Raw genomic sequence first — 26,811 nt, 5'->3', positions numbered from 1 at the left:
TTAAACTGTGTCCCTGTGAGCTGGCGGGTTGGTAAATGGATTGGGGTCCCCCTGTGTTTAAACTGTGTCCCTGTGAGCTGGGGGGTTGGTAAATGGATTGGGGTCCCCTTATGCTTAAACTCTGTCCCTGTGGGGCAGGGGGATAGGAAAAAGGTTGGGGTCCCCCTATGGTAAATTGTCCCTGTGGTGCGGGGAGCTGGCAAACTGGTTTGGGTTCCATTAGGGGTTGGGTTTGTCGGATTGCCATACTTTCTCTAGAAAAGGGCCCTCCAGCAGACCTCGGAAGTCCCTCTGTCTCAGTGATGGCGGCTGTGGACGGTTCCTGGAACTTGATCTGATTCAGCTTCTTCATCACAGTCTTATACTGCTCTTCCCATTGGCTCTCTGAGAGTGAGGAAGGATTGGTCTCCAGGAACTGATAAGCATCCTTAGACTGAATGTTTAAGATTATATTTGCTTTCTGACAGCATTGACCAAACTGATTCCAACACTGAAAGATTAAAGGCACAAGATCAATTACAACACTTTTTTTTAACACCTACATAGTTAAAGGGATACTTCAGGATTTAGCATTAAGCTTGGTATCAGTTAGCCTGGTAATACCAGACTCTGCTACTTCACTTTGCTTCGTAGACAGAGTCTGGAATGGCATAACAGAGAAGTGTTTTCTCTCTTGCTAGGGGGCGCTTGTCTGAAGTTTAAAATCATTGGTTACCCGTAAGCCAATCACATAACGTTTGGTTATGGCGTGTGTTATGCGCATGCTCGGCCGCATTTAACTTTCACTGTAAACACATGTATGATGCGAAAACAAAACCATCGAGCGAAATACCGGAGTGAACATGGCTGTGAACGACTTTTGCAGGTTAAGTTAAGTAAATCTACGCATCCACGGTACAATCAGCGTGTACGTCACGGCTCTCAGCCCGCCCTCTGTTCGTTGATTGGCCCGGCTGTTTCCAGACCGGTGGCAAACAGAAAGCTCTGAAGCTGTCTCAGACTGAGTACAGAAGCGAAATGAAATTGAGCGGAAGTACGAAGTCTGACGTAGTCAGGCTAGGTATCAGTAGAAAACCTGTAGTATTTTTTAACCTCACTTTCCTACCTCATATCCCCCTGAGACGAGAGATTTATGTATTTTTTGTCTGGAAAAAATCCTCCAAAGATGCAAAAATCGTCATTTTGCGTCATCGGAGGATTTTTTGGCCAGAGGCTAAAGACTACAGCCAGTAGTAGGGGCTAGTCCCACATGTTTTCAACCCGCCCATAGAGGGAGGGATCTCACTCACAGAATGTACACATAGTGTCAGCCATCTTTCTTTGGAAGCTAAGCTATCGGGTTCTTATGCTGTGGAGAAAGCTGAGTAGTAGGGGTTACCATACATCCTCTTTTTCCCCGGACATGTCCGGCCATCGAGATCGTCCAAAATGTCCGAGATTCAGCTTTTGCGTTCTGCGGTCACCATTCATTGTTTACATGCACACCTTTTGTTTCAATCTAACTGAATTCATTCCGATTGATGAATCTGAATGTAGTGTTTACATGAACGCTAAACAAGTGATCGGTTGATGTGCGTTTTACCATTGCTAAGAAAATACCTGCTCCTCCGTGAGAGATACGAGACCGGTGCATCTCACAGGTGTCGGTCATCAGTAATCACGCCACCGGCCTCGCGTCGTTCTCCCGCGGCCCTAGCCTCATCCTGCTCGCCACAGTAAACATAATGAATGGCGACTGTAGAACGCAAAAGCCGAATCCCGGACAATTTGTGCGATCTCAAAAACCCGGGCAAACTCACGGAGACTAGTAGCTTAGCTTTGTTGTTTACAACTGCTCTCTAACCGGTAGGCATGGCTTGGGAGTGGCCTCCTAGGGCAGCGAAGCAAGTGCATTCTGGGAGTTTTTGTCTTTCATCCACATGAGCCAAAAATACATTTTCTGGCTTTTCTCAGTCTAGAAGGCTCCAAATTCAAAAATAATTTCACATTTCTACTACATAAATGACCCAATTTGAATACACATTCATCTTTCCAGAGGTGAAGTATCCCTTTAAAGCCACATCACTGAGTTTATGGGGAAGGAGTGAGTGAGCAAATTTGAATGTTGATGCAAATACAGTGGATCTAAATAACTGATACAGTATACTGTGTGTTTTCTATTTGAATATATTTTTAAAATGTAATTTATTCCTGTGATCAAAGCAGAATTTTCAGCATCATTACTCCAGTCTACAGTGTCACATGATCCTTCAGACGTAATTTTAATATGCTGATTTGCTGCTCAGGTAAAAGTCATTTAGAATTTCCCGAAAAACCTACTTTTTCTAACTTTCATTAAAATTGAAGTTGAACCAAGTCATATTCGGACCATGCCAATAAAAAGTTATGGAATTTAATTTGATTCATCAAACTGTTTTGTACGGAAGCCAAAAAACGTAACGTAAACGTATTCGCAACGGCGTTTCAGGAAGCGAGGGGTTAACCCTGAGAATCTTCGTTCTCTGGAATATGTGCCAACTTTACATAAACGAAGTGAGTCGGCTACCGGTACAATTACGAAGATGGCCCATTTGAACATAAGATCTATTAGTAACAAAACATTTGTAATTAATGATCTTATCTCTATACGCGACTTTTTCTTAATGACTGAAACCTGGCTCAGCGATTGTAATCACGGCTCCCTCGCTGAAGCACCACCTAGAGACTATAATGCTCTCAACTCTCCAAGGACTGGGGGTCGGGGCGGGGGGGTTGCGACAATTTTTAAGAATTCTTTTAAATGCAGACTGGTAACAGTTAATAAGTATTAGATTTGAAGTGCAAGTGTTTAAAGTGGTCCTGACCAGGCCAGTTATTTTTGCACTAATATACAGACCTCCAAATTATAACAAGGAGTTTTTAGGGTAGTTTTCTGAGTTTTTATCTTTTATGATTACTTGTGGTGATAGCCTTGTTATATTAGGTGATTTTAATATTCATATTTGTTGCCCTGAGAAGCCCTTGGTACAAGATTTTTTGTTATTGTTGGATTCCTTTAACCTTACCCAGTCGGTAGCTGGTGCAACGCATAAGCAGGGGCACACTCTTGATCTGGTACTGTCCTGGGGTGTTAAAGTGGGTGAGCTGACTATTGAGAATTTGGGGCTGTCAGATCACTTTGTTATTATGTTTAATGTTACATTTGCTAGGCTTCCTGCGGGGCCAGTGACAGCTGGCCGTCGTGCCCGGGCCATAAATGCTGCATCGGCCACTAAGTTTTCAGAGCAATAAAATACGCTATTAAGTCCAATTCTTCTAATTATGGTGTAGAGGAGCTTCTATCTGACTTCAATACGGGGTGTAACCATATCTTGGATTGTATCGCCCCTGGAGACAGGTAAAAGTGAAAACTGTATCCCAGCCCTGGCTTAATGATGAGAGTCGGTTGCTTAGGCAAAAATGGAGGCAGGCAGAGAGGAAATGGTTGAAAGACAGACTACAGATCTCATATGAGATATTAAGAGAGTGTATGGTGTCTTATCAACAGTTTGTAAAAGCGGCTAAGGTGAGACACTTCTCTGATCTAATCTCTAAAAACCAGCATAGTCCTAAAGTATTATTTGGTGTGATTAATACTGTCCTGATTCCTGCCTGTCCCTCTGGTTTTTGAAAATTCAGGGAGAGATTGCGAAAATTTCTTGCAGTTTTTTATGGATAAGATCACCGCTAATTAGAGACAGCATCTCTAACTCTGTCCGGGATCAAAGCCTTCTTCAACCCCGGCCTGATTCGTTTAACTCGGGTCAGTTGAGTACATTTGAGCCGGTTACTTCCACTAACTTTTTAGAAATTGTCCAACATCTGAAGCCTGCTTATTGCTTGCTTGATATCTTACCGCCCCGATTGTTAATTTAGGTTTGGGATGTGGTAGGTCCCACTATAGCAGTTATAGTGAATCAGAGTCTTATGGAGGGGCTGGTACTATTATATTTTAAGCGCGATCTTTTGCAACCTCTTTTAAAGAAAACGAGTTTAGATCTCTCAAGGTGACTAATGATTTGCTTTTGTCGGCAGATTCTGGGAAATGTACAGCGTTAGTGCTGCTTGATCTTAGTTCAGCCTTCGACACAGTGGATCATGGGATTCTCCTTTATCGTTTGAGTCAGTGGGTGGGTATTAGGGGGACTGTATTAGATTGGTTCGCTTCATATTTACAGGGGAGAACCTTTGCTGTAGAAATAGGGAGTTCTATTTCCTCAGCTCGTCCCATTGTTTTTGGGGTTCCTCAAGGTTCGTACCTCGGCCCTGTCTTGTTTTCATTATATATGCTCCCTCTGGGTTTAATCTGTCAGAAACATGGCGTGGCATACCATTGTTATGCAGACGACACCCAGTTGTATTTTCCATTGAAATCTGATGACAATTCTAAATGGTCAGTTTTGCTTGATTGTCTGGATGAGATAAAGCAGAGGATGGCATCAAGTTTCCTACATCTGAATGAGTCGAAATATGAAGTTGTGATTTTTGGCCCATCGAAGCTAGCCAAACAGTTTTCTCCGGGCCCTTTAGCCTCTAATATTAATACTCAGGTGAGATACCTTGGTGTGACCTTCGACTCCGAATTAAAATTCGATAAACAAATAAATACTGTGTGGTAAAGGGTAGCTTTTTTCAACTGAGGGGTATTGCTAAACTGAAAGGCTTCTTGTCCTTTAAAGATATGGAAACTGTGATCCATGCATTTGTTTCGTCCAGACTGGATTATTGTAATTCGTTATATTTGGGGCTGTCAAAGAAGTCGCTTTCACATCTGCAGTTAGTGCAGAATGCAGCGGCCAGACTGCTGACTGGCACCAGGAAACGTTCCAGTATCTCTCCAGTGCTGGCCTCTTTGCACTGGCTCCCTGTGGAGTATAGGGTGCAATACAAGGTCCTCCTAATAGTCTTTAAAGGCTTACACGGGCTAGCCCCTGTATACATTTCTGGTCTATTACAGCATCATTGTGCCGCCAGACCACTAAGATCCTCGCAAAGCTTGCTTTTAAAGGTTTCAAAATCTCGGTTGAAAACAAAGGGAGATCGAGCACCGAGTCTTTGGAATAGTCTCCCTTGTATATATCAAATCCTGCAACTCCATTGAGGGTTTTAAATCAATGTTGAAGACATATTTATTTTCTGTTGCTTTTAACTGTTCTTTGGTACATGTGGTGTTTAGTGTCTCGCTGTGTCGTTTGATGTTTGTGTAATGCTGTTGACATGTTGAGTCTGTAAAGCACTTTTGGTCAACTCGTGTTGTTTTAAAATAAATTATTGATTGATTGATTGATTGATAACTCCTAAACAAAATGAGATATTTTCACCAAATTTGACATGCTTATGTATGGGGGTACTCTGAGGACGCGTGACTCGGTGAGACTCCGCCTTGGTTGTGCTATAATTGAAAAAAAAAAAAACATGAAGTTTCTCCATCCCCAATGTCACTTCTCTGTCTTTTACGGCACTGACGAGAACGTCGGTCTCCTCGGCTGTGAACCGTTCCTGGCGTGCGCCTGGCAAATCCACCGTTATAATAGCAATCCGCCATGGAACAAGCGCGCCTGCTCTTAAAGGGAATGTGCGATGTCTTTCTAATTGGTTTATTTCACGGTACGCCCAAACCACACCTATGAATAATGAAGCTACTTCAGACCAACACATTTTAGATTTACGTCGGGCGCAAGAGTCATTTATCCCGCCGATATAATAGCAACAGCGCCAGAGATCCGCACACAAAGTTACTTGCGTTTCGCGCTTGATACTTGCGTTTCAGATCGTTAAAATAGGGCCCATTGTCACTGCAGCTGCTCGAGCGAGGAGAAAATGGCGGATAGTGTACAACTTACTGAGGGAATTTACCTCAGAAGAACAGCGCGACTGTAGTTTTGGTTTCATTTTGAGGAGCGACTTGATTCAGCCGAGGATATAATTACTGACGAGTAAGTTATTTATTCTTACTTACTTACTTGTTTAGTTTTCCCCACCCCTCTTTAATTGTTATGGTTACAGATACGATTAGTGATTTCAGTTCAGCTGTACTGTATATCATTAATTACCTTGTTTTCCTTAGTACTTAAACCTATAGGTTTGTACGAATAAGTATAATTTCTGAGACTTCAAATGAGAATAATAATCAAGGGCATAATCAACTTTAAATTACCTTTACTGCCATTTCAATAGATTGCAGAAACTGGTCCCTCATGTCAGGATCATCAATGAGGGCCTCATCAACAAAGGTCTTGTTTTTCAGATGCTCCAGCTCACATCCCATTTTTTCCCAAAACTTTTTGAGCTGAACCAGAATTTTCTGGATTTGAGAAAGACAGGATTGGACATTCTTCAGGTGGGAAGGGCTGGCTTGGATGATACCTGGAGGAACAACATACGGCAGATTCTGATTTCTGAGAGATCAGTTTAAGCGTTCAGACCGTTTAAACTTGTGTTAGGGAATGTGTAAACAGCATGATACTCTGGCACACGCACAGATGCCATTTACTTTATATTTATTCTTTCAAATGTTATAACATTTTTACACTGTAAAATCCAACTGTTGTTCTAACAAACACTTTTTAGTAAACTATCTAGTACTTTGTACCATTCATTTGTGTTTACTCAGAAAACCCAAGTTAATATTAATTTATTGGTTTGAGTGCAATTTTGTAAAAAAAAAAAAAAGTTTTCGAGGTGGGGCAATTCTTTATAGACTTTTCACTCATTTCCTTCTGCAGTTATCTTTCTCTAGTTGCATTCACTCATTTCAAAAAGTCATCTTGAATGTTGAATTGTCTAAACAACTAAAAAATTTGAGAGAACGTAACATAAGCTGACTTCATAAAGTGATGTTGATTTTCCTAAAAAAAAAAAAAACACCTCACCATTATGGTGATTAGTGTTTAGTTTGGTTGGGCACTTGGAACTTCATTTATATTATTGTAATTCTCTTCCTATTGATGCAACAAGATGTCACAGTTATCTGGTTTCAAATGAAGAGAAGTAATAAACTGAACTTGTGATGAATGATGATATCCAAATCTATCTACCCCTGGGGTCAAATAACATGGGTTTGGATACTTTTGGATATTTTTTGGGATCAAAGGTATCCCAATCTTACTGAAAAGTTTTGAACACAAACTGATGATTTGATCCAGATCAAAACCAAGATTGGATTTTGTGATCTAATCTAATTTCAGAATCCTTCTTTTCTTTTGAACAACTCATTTTCAAGATTTGATCCAATACCATAGCCAAAATTCGATCAGATTACTTTTGAACAACTGGCCCCAGAAGCTGCTAGCTCCTCTTGATTAAATTGTGGCCACTTGTCTTCGTGCGAAACCACTAGTGAAGAATTTGGGCATGTTTTTTGGTAGTGCTCTATTATTTGATAAACAGATTAGTACGGTAGTCAAAACCATTTTTTTCATCCTTGAGTCCTATGGAAAATCATTTAAATAAAGAGATATAAATAAAGAGAAGGTGAGTTTAGTAGTCTATTTTTCATTTTGAATAATGTTTTACAATTTTATTGCAAACACTTGTCATAAACACCTTGTGAAACATTCTGGCATCCTGGAGTCTGTGACCGGAGGGTGGACAGGAAGACGACAGACAGGAGACTCCAGGATGGTATCGCCAACCATGGCGAAGCCGGCTGAGGAGGTGGCCATGGCGAAGCAGGCTGATCAGGGGGCCACGGCGGTGAAGACCCTTCGGATGGCCAGGACGGCATTGGGAACCGTGTCGGTGAGGCCTCCATGGTCCCCCCAGAGGACTTATAGCCCCCCCCCCACCCCAAAATTTTCTTGGGGAAATGATCAGGCTCTGGTTCTAAGCTGGATGAGACAGGGGGCGAAGGCGGCTCTGGGCTGGACAGGACCAGGGGCGAAGAAGTCTCTGAGCTGGGCAGGACCAGCGGCGAAGAGGGCTCTGAGCTGGGCAGGACCAGCGATGAAGAGGGCTTTGAGCTGGGCGGAACCAGCGGCGAAGAGGGCCTTGAGCTGGACGGAACCAGCGATGAAGAGGGCTTTGAGCTGGGCGGAACCAGCGGCGAAGAGGGCCTTGAGCTGGACGGAACCAGCGATGAGGGCTTTGTGCTGGACGGGACCAGCGATGAAGAGGGCTTTGTGCTGGACGGAACCAGCGATGAAGAGGGCTTTGTGCTGGACGGAACCAGCGATGAAGAGGGCTTTGTGCTGGACGGAACCAGCGATGAAGAGGGCTTTGTGCTGGACGGGACAAGCGATGAAGAGGGCTTTGTGCTGGACGGGACCAGCGATGAAGAGGGCTTTGTGCTGGGCGGAACCAGCGGCGAAGAGGGCCTTGAGCTGGACGGAACCAGCGATGAGGGCTTTGTGCTGGACGGGACCAGCGATGAAGAGGGCTTTGTGCTGGACGGAACCAGCGATGAGGGCTTTGTGCTGGACGGAACCAGCGATGAGGGCTTTGTGCTGGGCGGAACCAGCGATGAAGAGGGCTTTGTGCTGGACGGGACCAGCGATGAAGAGGGCTTTGTGCTGGACGGGACCAGCGATGAAGAGGGCTTTGAGCTGGGCGGAACCAGCGGCGAAGAGGGCCTTGAGCTGGACGGAACCAGCGATGAGGGCTTTGTGCTGGACGGGACCAGCGATGAAGAGGGCTTTGTGCTGGACGGAACCAGCGATGAAGAGGGCTTTGTGCTGGACGGAACCAGCGATGAAGAGGGCTTTGTGCTGGACGGAACCAGCGATGAAGAGGGCTTTGTGCTGGACGGAACCAGCGATGAAGAGGGCTTTGTGCTGGACGGGACCAGCGATGAAGAGGGCTTTGTGCTGGACGGGACCAGCGATGAAGAGGGCTTTGTGCTGGGCGGAACCAGCGGCGAAGAGGGCCTTGAGCTGGACGGAACCAGCGATGAGGGCTTTGTGCTGGACGGGACCAGCGATGAAGAGGGCTTTGTGCTGGACGGAACCAGCGATGAGGGCTTTGTGCTGGACGGAACCAGCGATGAGGGCTTTGTGCTGGGCGGAACCAGCGATGAAGAGGGCTTTGTGCTGGACGGGACCAGCGATGAAGAGGGCTTTGTGCTGGACGGGACCAGCGATGAAGAGGGCTTTGAGCTGGGCGGAACCAGCGGCGAAGAGGGCCTTGAGCTGGACGGAACCAGCGATGAAGAGGGCTTTGAGCTGGGCGGAACCAGCGGCGAAGAGGGCCTTGAGCTGGACGGAACCAGCGATGAGGGCTTTGTGCTGGACGGAACCAGCGATGAAGAGGGCTTTGTGCTGGACGGGACCAGCGATGAAGAGGGCTTTGTGCTGGACGGGACCAGCGATGAAGAGGGCTTTGTGCTGGACGGGACCAGCGATGAAGAGGGCTTTGTGCTGGACGGGACCAGCGATGAAGAGGGCTTTGTGCTGGGCGGAACCAGCGGCGAAGAGGGCCTTGAGCTGGATGGAACCAGCGATGAGGGCTTTGTGCTGGATGGAACCAGCGATGAGGGCTTTGTGCTGGACGGGACCAGCGGCGAAGAGGGCTTTGTGCTGGACGGGACCAGCGATGAGGGCTTTGTGCTGGACGGGACCAGCGGCGAAGAGGGCTTTGTGCTGGACGGGACCAGCGATGAAGAGGGCTTTGTGCTGGACGGGACCAGCGATGAAGAGGGCTTTGTGCTGGGCGGAACCAGCGGCGAAGAGGGCCTTGAGCTGGATGGAACCAGCGATGAGGGCTTTGTGCTGGACGGGACCAGCGATGAGGGCTTTGTGCTGGACGGGACCAGCGATGAAGAGGGCTTTGTGCTGGGCGGAACCAGCGGCGAAGAGGGCCTTGAGCTGGACGGAACCAGCGATGAAGAGGGCTTTGAGCTGGGCGGAACCAGCGGCGAAGAGGGCCTTGAGCTGGACGGAACCAGCGATGAAGAGGGCTTTGTGCTGGACGGAACCAGCGATGAGGGCTTTGTGCTGGACGGAACCAGCGATGAAGAGGGCTTTGTGCTGGGCGGAACCAGCGGCGAAGAGGGCCTTGAGCTGGACGGAACCAGCGATGAAGAGGGCTTTGTGCTGGACGGAACCAGCGATGAGGGCTTTGTGCTGGACGGGACCAGCGATGAAGAGGGCTTTGTGCTGGACGGAACCAGCGATGAGGGCTTTGTGCTGGACGGGACCAGCGATGAAGAGGGCTTTGTGCTGGGCGGAACCAGCGGCGAAGAGGGCCTTGAGCTGGACGGAACCAGCGATGAAGAGGGCTTTGAGCTGGGCGGAACCAGCGGCGAAGAGGGCCTTGAGCTGGACGGAACCAGCGATGAAGAGGGCTTTGAGCTGGGCGGAACCAGCGGCGAAGAGGGCCTTGAGCTGGACGGAACCAGCGATGAGGGCTTTGTGCTGGACGGGACCAGCGATGAAGAGGGCTTTGTGCTGGACGGAACCAGCGATGAAGAGGGCTTTGTGCTGGACGGAACCAGCGATGAAGAGGGCTTTGTGCTGGACGGAACCAGCGATGAAGAGGGCTTTGTGCTGGACGGAACCAGCGATGAAGAGGGCTTTGTGCTGGACGGGACCAGCGATGAAGAGGGCTTTGTGCTGGACGGGACCAGCGATGAAGAGGGCTTTGTGCTGGGCGGAACCAGCGGCGAAGAGGGCCTTGAGCTGGACGGAACCAGCGATGAGGGCTTTGTGCTGGACGGGACCAGCGATGAAGAGGGCTTTGTGCTGGACGGAACCAGCGATGAGGGCTTTGTGCTGGACGGAACCAGCGATGAGGGCTTTGTGCTGGACGGAACCAGCGATGAGGGCTTTGTGCTGGACGGAACCAGCGATGAGGGCTTTGTGCTGGACGGAACCAGCGATGAAGAGGGCTTTGTGCTGGACGGGACCAGCGATGAAGAGGGCTTTGTGCTGGACGGGACCAGCGATGAAGAGGGCTTTGTGCTGGGCGGAACCAGCGGCGAAGAGGGCCTTGAGCTGGACGGAACCAGCGATGAGGGCTTTGTGCTGGACGGGACCAGCGATGAAGAGGGCTTTGTGCTGGATGGAACCAGCGATGAGGGCTTTGTGCTGGACGGGACCAGCGGCGAAGAGGGCTTTGTGCTGGACGGGACCAGCGATGAGGGCTTTGTGCTGGACGGGACCAGCGGCGAAGAGGGCTTTGTGCTGGACGGGACCAGCGATGAAGAGGGCTTTGTGCTGGACGGGACCAGCGATGAAGAGGGCTTTGTGCTGGGCGGAACCAGCGGCGAAGAGGGCCTTGAGCTGGATGGAACCAGCGATGAGGGCTTTGTGCTGGACGGGACCAGCGATGAAGAGGGCTTTGTGCTGGACGGAACCAGCGATGAGGGCTTTGTGCTGGACGGGACCAGCGGCGAAGAGGGCTCTGAGCTGGACAGGACCAGCGATGAAGAGGGCTTTGAGCTGGGCAGAACCAGCGGCGAAGAGGGCCTTGAGCTGGACGGAACCAGCGATGAGGGCTTTGTGCTGGACGGGACCAGCGATGAAGAGGGCTTTGTGCTGGACGGAACCAGCGATGAAGAGGGCTTTGTGCTGGACGGGACCAGCGATGAAGAGGGCTTTGTGCTGGACGGAACCAGCGATGAAGGCTCAGTGCTGGACGGATCCAGCGGTGAAGGCTCAGTGCTGGACGGGACCAGCGGTGAAGAGGGCTTTGTGCTGGACGGGACCAGCGATGAAGGCTCAGTGCTGGACGGGACCAGCGATGAAGGCTCAGTGCTGGACGGATCCAGCGATGAAGGCTCAGTGCTGGATGGATCCAGCGGTGAAGGCTCAGTGCTGGACGGATCCAGCGGTGAAGGCTCAGTGCTGGACGGGACCAGCGGTGAAGAGGGCTTTGTGCTGGGCAGGACCAGTGATGAGGGCTTTGAGCTGGACGGGACCAGCGATGAAGAGGGCTTTGAAAACTCTGGCTCTGGCTAGGGGAGAACGATGCTCACAGACTCTGGTGGGCAGGCGACTGGCTCTGGCTCATCGTCAGGGCCAATGAGAGGAGGAAGATCGCTGAAGTCATCAACCTCAGACATAGGCTTGGCGGGCACGACGCTGTCAGTCACAGGCGTGGCGGGCATGACGCTCACAGTCTCAGGGGCGGCGGGCACGACGCATACTGCCTTGGTCTCGGCAGCTCTGGGGTGAAGTGCGGGTTCGGCTGGACTTGCGTGAAGTGCAGGCTCGGCTGGACTGGCGTGACGTGCAGGCTCGGCTGGACTATCGATGAAGATGGATGGCATGGCGAAGATGGCTGGAGATGGTGGCGTTCCGGACCCGAACTGGAATGCCGGCTCGGCAGGAACCAACCGGATGATGAACGGGGCTGCGTAGAAAAATGAAAGCTGACTCATCCTGGAATCCGAAGGATTCTGCATCTTGGTCTGGTCTTCTGTCAGGTTTTGGCATAGACGAAGCAGGCAATATGGTAAGTTTGATATTTTAATAGCAGAATGGATCGGATACAGCGTGAAAGGTGAGTAAACAGGAAGTAGATAATTGGATGAAGCTTAACTGAATGATAACAAAGTCTCTCTCTTGCAGATGCAGATGATGAAGATTCTCTGAAGATGGACTGAAGACAGGCTGAAGAAGATCGGGATCGACGGTAAGTATGCAGGTAGGTGAAGTAGAGAGTCTGTGTGTCATGAATAGAGACGTATAGACGAGACGAGGAGTGAAGGGAGAGTGCTGAATATATAGGGCTTGTTAACGAGGGAGTGCAGGTGATGATGATGATGGCTGATAGAGTGCAGGTGTGCCAAGGAGGATGATGGGAAGTGTAGTGCACACACAGATGAAGACAGATGGTGAATGTGACAATAATATCTTGCAAATAATATCTTGCAATTGACAATGCTAGTAACAACAATGGTACCAATACTAAGTCAAGAGTAAATCTAAAGTAAATTATCAAGTACAGTTCTTTTTTAGTTACTAGAACTCTTGTGTAAGAGAAATATAATAAATAAGCATTTGTCAGTACAACATAGTATTCCTATTTAATTTTACTTAGTTTTTTAAGGTAATTGGTTTGCATGCTTTAAGTAAGTCTAACTAGTTGGAATTTACAGTATATGAATGTTCAGAGTATTCAGATCTTTCATATAAGCACAGTTACATCTGAAGTACTGCAATAGCAAAGGGTAGAACATGAAGATATGATAAAGAGTAGATCTGTTTTCTATAATACCAGACACTTACCCTGCTTCATGTTGGAGCTGTCCAACTTCAGCTGAAGGTCTATCAGTTCGACATGGAGTTTGCTCTCTTTGTTTTGCAGTTTTCTCTTTTCAGATGTGAGCTGAGACAGTTTGACACTGAGATCATGTTTTTTACCATCAACACCAGGGGCAGTGATAGCATTATAGATGGAATTAATAAAGGATGGAAAATGTGGCACCAAGGAGGACAGAATACCAACGCTGTTTTTTTTTATAGAAGCTTTCACAATAAACTTCTTAATCTCACTGTGTTTCTCTTGAATTTCTTTCTCAATTTCCTCTATAGCTTTGGCATTTTCTTCCAGCTCCTCCTCAAGATTGGCCATTGCTGTCTTCATCCTCTTCATCTCCACAGATTGTCGAGTTTGTCTTACTTCAGTCTCATTCTGTTCTTGAATCACATCACTGGTGCATGCAGCCACACTTTGGTTTTGTTCATCATACCTGAAGGTGCATTCAGATAAATAAGTGCTTACAGTGATTGGATTTAGAGTACATTGGGTCTCATTCATGAAACATTCGTAAATATACGAGTAAATATGTGAGTGATTTGCACGTAAAGAGACATTCCCGAAAATTCTTCTCCTGATTCACAAATATTTCGTAAACGTCAGATTTGATAGTGAAATGTGTGTGTGGGTTAATGAATTCCAATCAGTCGTAAATGGGACGTGCGTGCACGCTCATTCTTAATTACCATAAATCCCGCCCATTAAATCCGACTGACAACTATATATGGGCATCATATTATGACACGAAACGAAGGATTTCAACATGTCTTCTCAAAAGCGAATGAAGAAGATAAATTTCTCAGATGCAGAAATTAAAGTTTTATTATCAGAAGTTAACGCCACATTTTATTTTCAAGTGTAGTGGCGTATCAGGTCTTAAAAAAAATGATTTTTTAGGTAATAATGCTTTTACCTAAATGCTTTAGGTAAAAATGCTTGGCAGCATATTACAGATGCAGTTAATGGAGTTTCATCTGTTAATCGAACAGTCCCAGAAGAAGTGAAAAGAAAATGGTTCGACATGAAGCTTGACTGCAACACTTGTGACTTGCGGACTTGTAAAAAAATAAATAAAAAAATAAAAAAATCGCGGACTTGTGTTCCATTTGCAGATGCTATTACTGGCTCTCGTAATAAAAGTAAAAAGAAAAACCGTATGTAATTACTATATATAATATTTTTCAAAATGCTGTGTAAATATGTACCCGATTAAGGTGAATTAAAATGCAGGCTTATTAATGAGCAAAACGTTCGGATGTTAAACGCACTATTTACGCGTGGCTGGGAGCAGGTGTAGATTTCTTTCGTACCAACTAACATTTGGAAAATACGAACATTTTAATGAATCCGAAAATTTACGCCAAAACCACTTTACACACGATTTACACAAAAATTCGTTCTGCTCGTGTTTCATGAATGAGACCCATTGTGTGTAATATCAGAGATATGGTGCTATTCCATGTTATTGTGTAAGTAAGTAGGTTACTACTCTTGAGAGCTGCAATGCTTATGGTGGTCAATAGATTTTGTAGTCGTCATGTTTCAGGAGGTCATGTTTCAAAATGTCACAATTAAACACTGAAAACAATACTTTTGTTAATCAGTATTTTGTCTCGTTGGCCAGTTAATATTTCTAACCATTCTTAAAACACAATACATTTATATTAATAGAAATTAAGACATCTTAAAACAATTTTTTTTGGTAACACTTCATTTTATGGTGTCCTTGTTACATGTGTTACATGTACTTAGCGTAGTAATAACAGTAAATTGTGCATAATTACATGCAACTAACCCTCAACCAAATTGTAATCCTACCCTAACCCTATAGTAAGTACATGTAGTTGCTTAATTTTACTCAGTAAGTTTACTCAAAAGTTTAAAAAAAAATCCACTGGCATAACAAAAAATGCATACAAAATTTGGTTGCACTTTATTTTAAGGTGTCATTATAATTACACTGTAACAATGACACCTTAAAATAAAGTGCAACCAATTTTTTTTATGCATTTTTTGTTATGCCAGTAGAATTTTTTTTATAGCATAAACTTTACAAATGTAAAAAAATAAATAAAAATGGTGTAAGGGAAAATACATTTAATTTCTCAGATTCTATTCAGATTCTCAGAAAAAATGTATGTGATTTTGTTTCTCATGTAAATGTATCTTTTTAATGATGTTTAGATGTTTTTACAGGAAAATGCATGATATTGCTTTTCACCTCTTTACAATGTCATCCACAGATTTAATGATGTCATCGATCCATGTTTTGGTTTTCTCCAGGTAGTTCACAGCCAGTTTGGGTTTGTTCTGTTGAACAGCCTGCATCAGCTTAGGGAACAGGGTGGTGACCAGGTTGGAACTTGTGCTCACACACTAAGAGAAAACATCAATTATCCACAGGTACAGTCATTTTAGTATGTCATAATTGTAATAAACTTTGTTTGCCCATTGCATTAGTTGCAAAGCTGCAGTGAGTGTTACAGAACAAATTGCTATTTAAGGACAATAAAGCTAAAAGTAAGCACACTAAATAAAATAACTTGTAAGATTTACTTTATAAAATCCTCGTAACAATTTGCACGAGCACATTTTAAGTAAATTTTGCTGCTCAGTTAAAGCACATCAGTTCAAGCCGCTTGTGAAACGATCATATCTTCCTCTTTACAAGTTAATAGTAAATAAACACAAGTAAACATCAAATGTTGAAAGATACAGTACAACTTTGCAAAATGTATCATGTCTCATGTCTCATGTAACCTCAATCAGTATTTCAACCACGGAAAGACATCAATAATACAGCTTGTAAACAATATTCTTGCTAACAATTTTTTGTTCTAAGAACGTTTTCTAAACATTTTGTTTTGGTTATAGAAACATAAATGTCAAGTTTTCTTAATGTTAGTGGAACATTTTTAAAAGGTTAGTATGATGTTCCTAAAAAATTCTTTCAACTATTCTTTCAACTTAATTTTTAATGTTGGAATTTGTTAATTTGTTACATTCCAAGAACATAAAAATGTCCAGTTTCCTAAAAGTTAATAGAACGTCATTTAAATTTTAGTATGATGTTCCTGAAACATTCTTTCAAACATTCAAACATCTTCTGTTAATAAGCAGAATCACTGAAGGAAAGAGAAAAAACAAGAACAGAAATGTCTCAGGTTACGTATATAACCCTGGTTCTCTGAAGAGGGAACGAGACGCTGCGTCGAGACGCTATTCGGAGAGGACCAGCCTGCCGTATCACAAATGTCCTGAAGGGAGGCACCCGGCAGTAGAGCTTTATACTCCTGGTTGAGTGGGCCCGGACAGCACACGAGGTGGCAGGGTTGGCAGAACGGTCCCTTGAGATAAGGCTGGGCCCATCTCAAACCGCTCTGAAAGATTCATTTGCGATTCCCACGATCTGGATCGATGCTGTGCCTGCCACCTCGTGTGCTGCAGGGCACCTGTGACTTCCATAGTAGGAAAATATATACTATGGAAGTCACAGGCGTCCAGCAACTGTTTGGATACCCACATTCGTCAAAATAACTTTTATTTTCAACAGATTTTATTTTCAAGAAATATAAGTTTTATAAATATTGTGGCATCTTCATTTATAGTTAAAAGTGTTTAGTGACACAATATGCACTTAATTTCAGTGTATTCACTGTTCAGTGACACTGTGCAATGCAAATAGCTTTGCTAATATATTGGAATCGAAGTTTTTATTTTTCTGCTGAGTTATCAATATAATGAGTTTCAAAATCCTTTCATTCTCAAATAAGTTTTTACGCTAGCTTGAGGTGGTTTTTGACTTGTGCGAAAAAGAGTTAATGCGAATAATGGGAGATGGAAACACATTTGCAGAAGGAATTCTGAAATTCCGGCTCTTTTAGGGAACCAAACTGGATCATTTGGTCTGCTCAGTAATAAGAGTATATGTTTGCATGAGTTACTCATTTTGTTTTCTAACCTGATAATAAGGTTGATCTTTTCCACATTGCTCGATGTATTGACTGGATATTAGGTTAATGTGTAGCTGTATGTGCGTGTGTCGAATCAAGAGCGGCGGGGTAATGTCATCAAACGTGATTGATTCGCACGCACATAGACATCAAAATAACATTCAGTTAGTGGCTACTTGACTTGTGTTTGAGCAGTGTAGCGAAAGGATATTCATGTTATTCTGTCTTGTATTAACCCTCTGGGGTCTGAGGTGTTTTCTGGGCCTGGAGGTGTTCTGACATGCTCTGACATTTGTTCTTCTTTCTGTTACTTGTAACATTTTCATGGCTAAAGTCTGATTACACTGTATTCAGCACAAACTCTGCTACAATAATATATCAGCAGCATGTATGTAAAAGTTTGTAGTTTTGAGATAATGACATTTATGCGTGGTTTGTGAAAAAAACAAAAACAATTGTCACTGAAATAAGGCCATGAAACCCATAATGATTATCTCTTTACAAGACTTTTGAAAATTGTATCACGTAGCCTAGAATATTTGCTCCAAAACTATGTGAAAATCATCCTGACAACTCATTCAGATAAAACAATTTATCGATTTTAAATTTATAAGACATGTTTTGTGTAAGAAAACTTTATGCGAGGAGGTGTGAACACATCATTAATATTGATGTGTTTCACACCTGAGAAAGACAATGACCCTCCCCTAATGGCCCTATCAGGTGCTATCAGGCCCTGTCATTCTGGGGTGCGTTTCCCGAAAGCATCGTTAGCTAACTATGGTCGCAAGTTCCGTCGTTATCACATTGTTCAATGATTTGGTGTTTCCCGAAACCATCGTTCCAACGAACGTTCGCAAACAGCATCGCAAACTTGTGTGGTTGGAATGACAGCTCTCGAGCTGTCGTTAGAAGCATAGTTTCTAGTTTACATGAGATGTAGACTGAATAAATCCTTATCTTTAGCAAAACAAGCAAGCTGACATTCAGTACAACCCGTGTTATTTATTTAGAATACATACAAATGTAATTTACGTCTTTTAGTTTGTCAAGAGATTTAAAGCACCGTTTTTGAAGACTGCGCATGTGCGAACATGCTCTACTATGTAAGAACGAGCCAAATATTGAGTCTGGTAATAAAGCAAAATAACTGAGAAAAATTAGAAATGGTCTTCAGATGCCATGTCTGTAACTTATATGACAAAATCTAGCGTTAATTCGATCTCAAACAGATTAATTAAAATAAGTTATTAGTCCACCACGTGCGAGACGTCATAAACCAACGTGGTTGAACGATACTTTGCGACAGACGGTTTCGGGAAACAGTCGTGACTAGCTAGTTGATTTCTACAACGATGCATCGTACTACACTGTAAAAAGTGAACAGTTGGATCAACTTAAAAAAATTACTTCAATTGGTAACACCTAAAGAAATTAAGTTTCCTCAACTTAAATTATCAGATTTTTCTCGATAAAACGTGATCATTTAAGTTGAGAAAACTTAATTTCTTTAGGTGTTACCAATTGAAGTAATTTTTTTTAGTTGATCCAACTATTCACTTTTTACAGTGTATGGTAGTTAAGCAGCGAGCTATATAGTTGTACGGGAAACGCACCCCTGAGCAACCTTGCGCAAAGAATGAGGAGATTTTTTTTTTAAAAATGGCTTTTTGATTGTTTTGATTGATTTACAACACAACATAATCCAATATACAAAAACGGAAAACGGCTCTCAGACAGGAACCGACTCTCACCATTCACTTAAAGGAGTCAGCTCATGGAGTCGAACGATACATCACTACTGTTTCTGCTAATGGGTGTTTTATTTACTGTTGGTTAAAAGGTTATCAATACCACCGTCATCCACTCAAACAACTTGATGGAAATGCACCTAATTTGCATTTGTTTTTTGTTTTCTTCTTTCGCGAACTTTGAAAAGATTCACTTCACGTTTGGAAGGAAACCCAGCTACTGTACCATACAAACATTGTAACGTGTCAGCTGATGTTAAAGGTTAAAATAAATAACTTAAATTAATAATAGTTATCTTAGACGTGTAAATCTGACTTTTCAAAATGCAGCTAAACATATACATGTAGCATAGTTAATATAATGATCATAATTATATGGACATTTATCATAAGGATGGTCTCACCTTCATCAAAACAGCCTCAGAGGATTCAAACAGTATTTGTGTTTCGACAGCTCTCTTTCTGATCTGACGCTCCAGCTTTGGGAAAGTTCCCAGATGCAGGTAAGACAGATGATAGAGCAGAGCTGTTCGCTGAGCAGACAGAAGAAACTCCTGGGCGAACTCTGAAAGGACTGCGGAGTCACTGACGACAAGCTCTGAGATTCAAACCAAACATTAGTGAAACTTCCGTGGTTCAGTCATGGGTGAAATGGGTCACAAGGGTTCTAATCACACAACAGATCATTAAAAATGCACTTTTTCCAGTTATTTCCAATTATGTTAGTACAAAACATAAAATCACAGAGTATACATATCACTACACATAAGTGTTTCATCTATTTTTATATAGTAACTGCCTTTCATAATGCTTTTACTAATCCCTGTGGATCCTTAAAGCCTTAAAATGTATTAAATCTGATTTAAGATCATAAAAAGTCTAATTTTTACTTATGAGAGGTCTTAAATTCTAGACCTAACTACATCTAATTAGCATTATATGATTTTTATTTATTCTTTCTTTGTGGATTTTCTTGTTCCTGTGACAATGTGCTGCATTTGTGTTATGTACTGTCACCTGCATTAAGAAAAGGAGTAAAGTTTTTTTTTTCTTTTTTTTTTTCGTTAACAAAAAAATATTTCGGGGGGCCATGAACTTTTTGTCAAAATACTCAAGAACACTGGCAGTGGGTGGCAAAAAAAAAAAAAAAAAAATTGTGGGGAAAGAGTTTTTAGAGCACTTCTATTATTGATTGCTATCAGGATGTGAAAAAAAGTGTTAATACATTTCTTTTGCCTGCCCTAGCTTTTAGGGTGTAAAGTCTAGTTGGTCAAACACACATAAATTTTGCTCAAAATACTCAAAAATCTGTTGCAAATAGGTGCATCAATATTTTTAGTGTGCAGAAACCGGTTGCCTTAGATTTCTCAAGCATGTTTTACTCAAAGTTTTAGGTTGTTATAGAAAGACATACAAAAGAGTGTTGGGACAATGATAGACTGTTTTGGCTGAAGGCACCGTTATTGTGATCCGTGTTCGTTTTAGTTGGGCTACTGAGCCTTGCCTTTTTAATGTTAGATTTTCTCTGGTTGATGTAACTGTGTACAGAATAGTACAGATTACTAGATTTTTTACAATTAAGTTAAGACCAGAGCCGATCCTGACCTTCCTGGGGCCCTAAGCAAAATTATGTTAAGGGGCCCTCCTTGACCCGTGAGTCATGTCAACCATTTGCCATTGCCACACAGTCACACCTGACACCCCAGTGCTCCCACTACAATCCTCCCTCCTTTAACTAGTACTAATGAAAATGTAATTCCTGATATCAGAAATAGACATTGTTACTAGAAAAAGTACATTCTTAATATCAAGAGTTCACATTTTAAATAGTACAAATTTAATTATTAATATCAAAAATGCATCCTGTGAATGAATACATTTACATTTAGTCATTTAGCAGACGCTTTTATCCAAAGCGATTTACAAATTAGGTCTAAATTAAGCAAGTCATCATGAAGAGGCAAAAACAACACAAGAAGTGCTCAAAATACGAAGTTCAGGCATTATTCAGAGTAGCATAAGCCCGATAAGTGAGGTTTTAAAGGGAAAGGGAAGGTTTTTTTTTTAAGGGAAAGGGAAGGGAAAGGGAAGGGAACGAGAAGTTGTGTTGCATGCTCATTAAGGAAAGGCCTGATCTTCCTGATGTTGTGCAGTGCAAACCTGCATGATAGAGCTGTCTTTGAAATGTGATCTGTGAAGGTCAGCTGGTCATCAAATGTTACTCCAAGATTTCTGACCGACCTTGATGGGGTGATTGATGATGATTCTAACTGGATAGTGAAGTCGTGCTGTAGAGACGGATTGGCAGGGAGGACGAGAAGCTCAGTCTTTGCCAGGTTGAGCTGCAGGTGACGTTCCTTCATCCATGTCGAGATGTCTGCCAGACAGCTTGAGACCCGTGCAGCTACTGTGGGATCATCTGGTTGAAATGAGAGGAAGAGCTGTGTGTCATCAGCATAGCAATGATAGGAGAATCCGTGTGCCTGTATGATGTGTCCCTGTGATGTGGTGTAGATGGAGAAGAGGAGAGGACCAAGAACTGAGCCCTGAGGAACCCCTGTGGTCAGTTGATGCGCTCTGGATACCTCACCTCTCCATGCGACCTTGAAGGACCTACCTCTGAGATAGGACTCAAACCAGTGGAGTGAAGTTCCTGTGATGCCCAGTGATGAGAGGCTGGACATAAGGATCTGGTGATTCACAGTGTCGAAGGCAGCAGATCCAGGAGAATGAGGACTGAAGATTTGGAAGCAGCTTTTGCGATCCGTAGGGCTTCTGTGACCGACAGTAATGCAGTCTCAGTTGAATGCCCTTTCTTGAAGCCAGATTGGTTGACATCCAGCTGGTTGTTTAGAGACAAGAAGGATGTTACTTGGTTGAAAACAGCTCTTTCAAGTGTTTTCGCAATGAATGGTAGGAGAGAGATAGGTCTGTAATTCTCTACAAATGATGTGTTTATTGTTGGTTTTTTAAGCAGTGGAGTTACCCGAGCCTGCTTGAATGCTGTTGGGAAAGTGCCAGTATGTAGGGATGAGTTGATGATGTGTGCGAGTGCTGGTAGAAGTGTGGGAGAGATGGCTTGTAGAAGGTGTGAGGGGATGGGGTCTAGAGGGCAGGTGGTAGGATGACTGGAGAGGAGGAGTTTAGAAACTTCTTCCTCGGTTAGCAGAGAAAAGCTAAAATGGCACACCACAGCATGTCACTGTGTTTTAAATGATAAAAGCAATACTTGATGGTTATTATTTACTGAGGGATGTGCATCCATATTGACCAGTATGTCCAGCCAATCAACATTTTAAATGCAATATAGCCAATACATCAATAGTCAATGTCAATATATTGCTTTCCATCTTGCTTTATTGCAGAGCTGTAACTAAACTGACTTGGAGACTAGATAATTAATTGTCTTGTTTTAAAAGTATGTGCGCATATAATGAGGAGTGGTATCACGCCCATATTGCACTAGTCCCCACAGATGTGTTGCTGGAAAGTGCGCGTTTCATTTCGTGCACGCGCATATTAACGCATGTTAACGCGCAATGCGGTTTCCGAGCTGCAGTTTATAAACAAACACCGTTGCCCTTTGTCGTTTATCAAACGTAATATTTCACTCTCACTTTTTTTTTTGTCAGGCACAAAGTCACAGAAGCCCTGGAAGTGGCCGGCATTAGCAAGCAAGACACAGAAATACCAAAAGGTGCACTGCCCCGCTGGGTGAGACAGACAGACTAGAGAGAGATGTACATCAACTTAACTTTACTGTTCTTTGCTGACATCAAACTTGGAGAGAAGAGAACACAAGTCTACCTGATAGCTGTTTCCGCATTTCACGAGCATTTTCTGTCTCCTCCTCCAGGGGCCTTCCATTCTTTCCTGATTGACATAGTGAGCTATCTAGATCATGGAATAAGCCATACTCGTCCCGTCTGTCTTTTCAGCCCCCAAGTTCATGTTTATTCAGACATAAGGGGGTTGAAAGAGAATGGTTATGGGACGATAGCCTGGATATCCAGACCTAAGATTAACGGTCTGGCGTCGACTAATAAAAATCGCCCAGCTCGAGGGGTGGCACCAAGCATGCATTTGAAAATCTCACTGCACGCAATTGGATAACACTATGACCAATCACAACAATAAACCCCATACGCTTAGCTACCAGAGCAGCTAACTGGTAGATTAGACTCTTACCGTATCCGGTTGGCAAAACGGCAAAAACGACCTTCTTGCAAAGGAAGGACTCGAGCAGCGTCTTCTGTTCCTCTTTTAGATAAAAAGCCAAGTCTAACTTGTTCATTGTAGTGGCCAAAGCCGTTTCAACAACTGGTATTCATCCATAGCCATCTTGCAATATTTACTAATGACTTCGACGTTACAGCGCTGTCGTCATCTTTAGCTCGCCTCTGGCCCGCCTATATCAGATAACCCGATGTGATTGGTGCAGCTCAGATCGAGGGGCATATTTAATGAGCATCATTACTTGACACCAGAGTAACTCGCTAAGCAAATTCAACTTGTGCTCTCGCGAGAACTCTGGATTACCAGGGTAATGGGACGATGCCTAGGGCTGAACAGACGCTCGCGAGTTATCTGTCCCCTGGTTCAGCATGGTCCCTGAAGGCCCCGGTGCTACCCACTAAGCCATTAGCAGCCGTGCCTGCACATGATGTCAATACTGGAGGCATACCAAGCTGGTCTGCGTAGGGATCTGGATGACAGTGAGGGGGTAGGGACAACTCAGAAACAACTCAATTGGGTGAAAGTAACTGTGTAAAAGTGTTGTCACAAACTGCTATGAGACACGAAGGTGAGATCCAAATGCAGCTTTTATTATGGGCAATCCAAAGGCGTAATCCAAAGTACAGGCAATGGGTCAAAACACAGGTAGGCAGTCCAAACAAACAAACAAACAAACAAAACAAAACAAAACAAAACAAAACAAAACAAAACAAAACAAAACAAAACAGGCAGGGGTCAGAGGTAAGAGAGTAATCCACGGAACAGGCAAGAAATCCAAAAACTAAGAGACAGGAAACCAGGGAAAATGCTCAGAGATGCAGTGTGACACAAACAAAACTTCGCAGTGAGTGAATGAGTGAACATGGAATAAATAGGCTGAAACTAACAAGGTAATGAGATACAGGTGAATGCAATCAGTGATGATGAGTCCGGGCAGTGAGTTATGGGAAATGTAGTTTGTGAGAGTGACAATAGTCTGGTGTGGAGTGCCCTCTGGTGGCTCTCAAGGGCACTCCAGCTGGTGACCGTTACATAGCCCCCCCTCAAAATTGTCCAGGAGGGAGGTGGAGTGGAGGCGGACCCGGGGGCGGGATGGAGGGCCAGGCCCATGGAGCGGAAGAGGACCTGGAGACTGCGGCAAGACGGGAGGCCAGGGCGGAGCAAGCAGTGCAGGCGACCAGGGCAGAGGAGGCAGTGCAGGCGACCAGGGCGGAGCAGGCAGTGCAGGCGACCAGGGCGGAGACAACCCTTCAGGTGGCCAGGGTGGAGCAGATGGTTCAGGGGGACCAGGCGGTTCAGGGCTACAGGGCGGACCAGACAGTTCAGGAGACCATGGAGGCTGCGGCCCTATCAAGGGACCTCCTGCCCCCCCCCCCCCCAAATTTCCTTGGGGGAGGCTATGGGGTTATGGGCAGGAACAGACACCGGCTCAGGAACAGGAACAGACAGTGTGGCAGTGGCCATCTCTGCTGAGGGCTCAGGTTCAGGTGTGTCGGCGGCCATCTCTGCTGAGGGCTCAGGTCCAGGCGTGTCGGCGGCCATCTCTGCTGAGGGCTCAGGTCCAGGCGTGTCGGCGGCCATCTCTGCTGAGGGCTCAGGTCCAGGCGTGTCGGCGGCCATCTCTGCTGAGGGCTCAGGTTCAGGCGTGGCGGCAGCCATCTCTGCTGAGGGCTCAGGAGACGTGGCGGCGGCCATCTTGTCCGGAGACACTGGCTCGGTGGCGGCCATCTTGTCCAGAGACACTGACTCGGCGGCGGCCATCTTGTCCGGAGACACTGGCTCGGCGGAGGCCATCTTGTCTGGATACACTGGCTCGGCGGCGGCCATCTTGTCCGAAGACACTGGCTCAGTGGCGGCCATCTTGTCCGGAGACACTGGCTCAGCGGCGTCCATCTTGTCCGGAGACACTGGCTTGGTGGACGTGATGTGAACAGTCTCTGGATCGGCGGACGTGACGTTAACATTCTTTGGATCGGCGGACGTGACGTGAACAGTCTCTGGATCGGCGGACGTGACGTGAAAAGTCTCTGGATCGGCAGACATGATGTGAACAGTCTCTGGATCGGCAGACGTGACGTGAACAGTCTCTGGATCAGCAGACGTGACGTGAAGAGTCTCTGGATCAGCAGACTTGACTTAAAGAGTCTCTGGATCGGCAGACGTGACGTGAACAGTCTCTGGATCGGCAGAAGTGACGTGAAGAGTCTCTGGATCGGCAGAAGTGACGTGAACAGTCTCTGGATCGGCAGACGTGACCAGTCTCTGGATCGGCAGAAGTGACGTGAAGATCTCTGGATCGGCAGAAGTGACGTGAAGAGTCTCTGGATCGGCAGAAGTGACGTGAACAGTCTCTGGATCGGCAGAAGTGACGTGAAGAGTCTCTGGATCGGCAGAAGTGATGTGAAGAGTCTCTGGATCGGCAGAAGTGACGTGAACAGTCTCTGGATCGGCAGAAGTGACGTGAAGATCTGGCTCGGCAGGACTGACGTGAAGCTCTGGCTCGGCTCGGCAAGACTGACGTGAAGCTCAAGTGGGATGAGGCTCTGATGTGACTGCGCTGGTGAGCGGGCTGTGTGTTCAAGACGTGAAGTGGCTCAGGCTTAGAGGACACCGTAGGCTTGCAAGGCTCCTCATCCGTAAAGCCCACAGTAAATGAGCCACAGTAAAAGGGCAAGGTCAATATATTGAGCTAGAGTCCAGTGAGGATCATGCAAGGGCATGAATGAACTGAGCGGTTCAGATAGTCCTCCCTGAAAAAAGAGCATAAGGCATTCTGTGTTCATTGAGGTAAGATGTGCCAGTGAGTCCGGGCAGTGAGTTCTGGGAAATGTAGTTTGTGAGAGTGACAATAGTCAAGTACAAGTATTACATAGTAAATATATGCATCCATTTTTTTATATATGAAAAGCACCAATTCCTTATGTATTGATTTATTGATGGAAGATGTGCAATTTTTTGTTTTATTTGTTTATGTGTTTAAAAGATAAAGAGATGTAAATAATAAGAAGCATTTATTTTCTCTTGTGTTGTTTTCTAGTAGTGCTTGCAACGGGTATTAGTTTGCTTTAATGAATTCTCTAGTTAGTGGCTCCCTCCCTTTGAAACAGACATAACCAATGCTTTTGTGAGATTAAGGTAATGGTTATACGGCTCTTGTTCATACAGACACATTCAGTGATGAATCTAATATTACCTGGCAGGAGGGTCACAATTTGGCACAACACTGGTTTGATAGAGGCAGAACCGAATTAATCAAACGATTCGTTCGCAAATTGTATAATGCGCGGATCACTGAACAGCTCACAGCTTACATTTTCTGCTCTTCTCTAAAAACAGTTATATTTGGCAGAATTAAATAGTTTTAAATAGAAAGTTTCTCTCACCTTTGCATTCAGCCATGGTTTTATCCAGTGTGCACACTGGCATAGCCTCCTAATGTAAGGTCTCTAAAAATACAACAGAAAGACATTTGACACAAGTATTAATTGTCTGTTGATGACTAAAGTGGTGGCCTTTAAAATCCCATCCTGTTTATCAAGTTAATCAATCAATGTCTTTGTACACAGTTAATAAAGATCTTAAAAATGTGAATTTGTGAAATGAAGGTGTCTTTGTCATCGGTGAGTCTATCCAATCAGGGTGATACCTGTGAATTA

The 26,811-nt window shown here is 44.4% G+C and overlaps 1 protein-coding gene across 1 annotated transcript; it reads right to left on the bottom strand.

Moving 5' to 3' along the window:
• On the bottom strand, positions 1–26,581 carry LOC307153701 (uncharacterized protein; the record flags this gene model as incomplete). Its single annotated transcript, XM_079863327.1, has 7 exons — positions 1–51; positions 206–490; positions 6,176–6,384; positions 13,185–13,648; positions 15,437–15,591; positions 19,324–19,517; positions 26,539–26,581. The coding sequence occupies 7 exons, from the start codon at positions 26,579–26,581 to the stop codon at positions 1–3; spliced, it is 1,401 nt and encodes a 466-aa protein (XP_079719453.1).
• Between the last annotated feature and the right edge of the window lie 230 nt (positions 26,582–26,811).

This window comes from Squalius cephalus (genome assembly GCF_949319135.1).
Source record: "Squalius cephalus genome assembly, chromosome: 25".
Classification (NCBI taxonomy): Eukaryota; Metazoa; Chordata; class Actinopteri; order Cypriniformes; family Leuciscidae; genus Squalius; species Squalius cephalus.
This window is presented reverse-complemented; position numbering and strand designations above follow the sequence as displayed.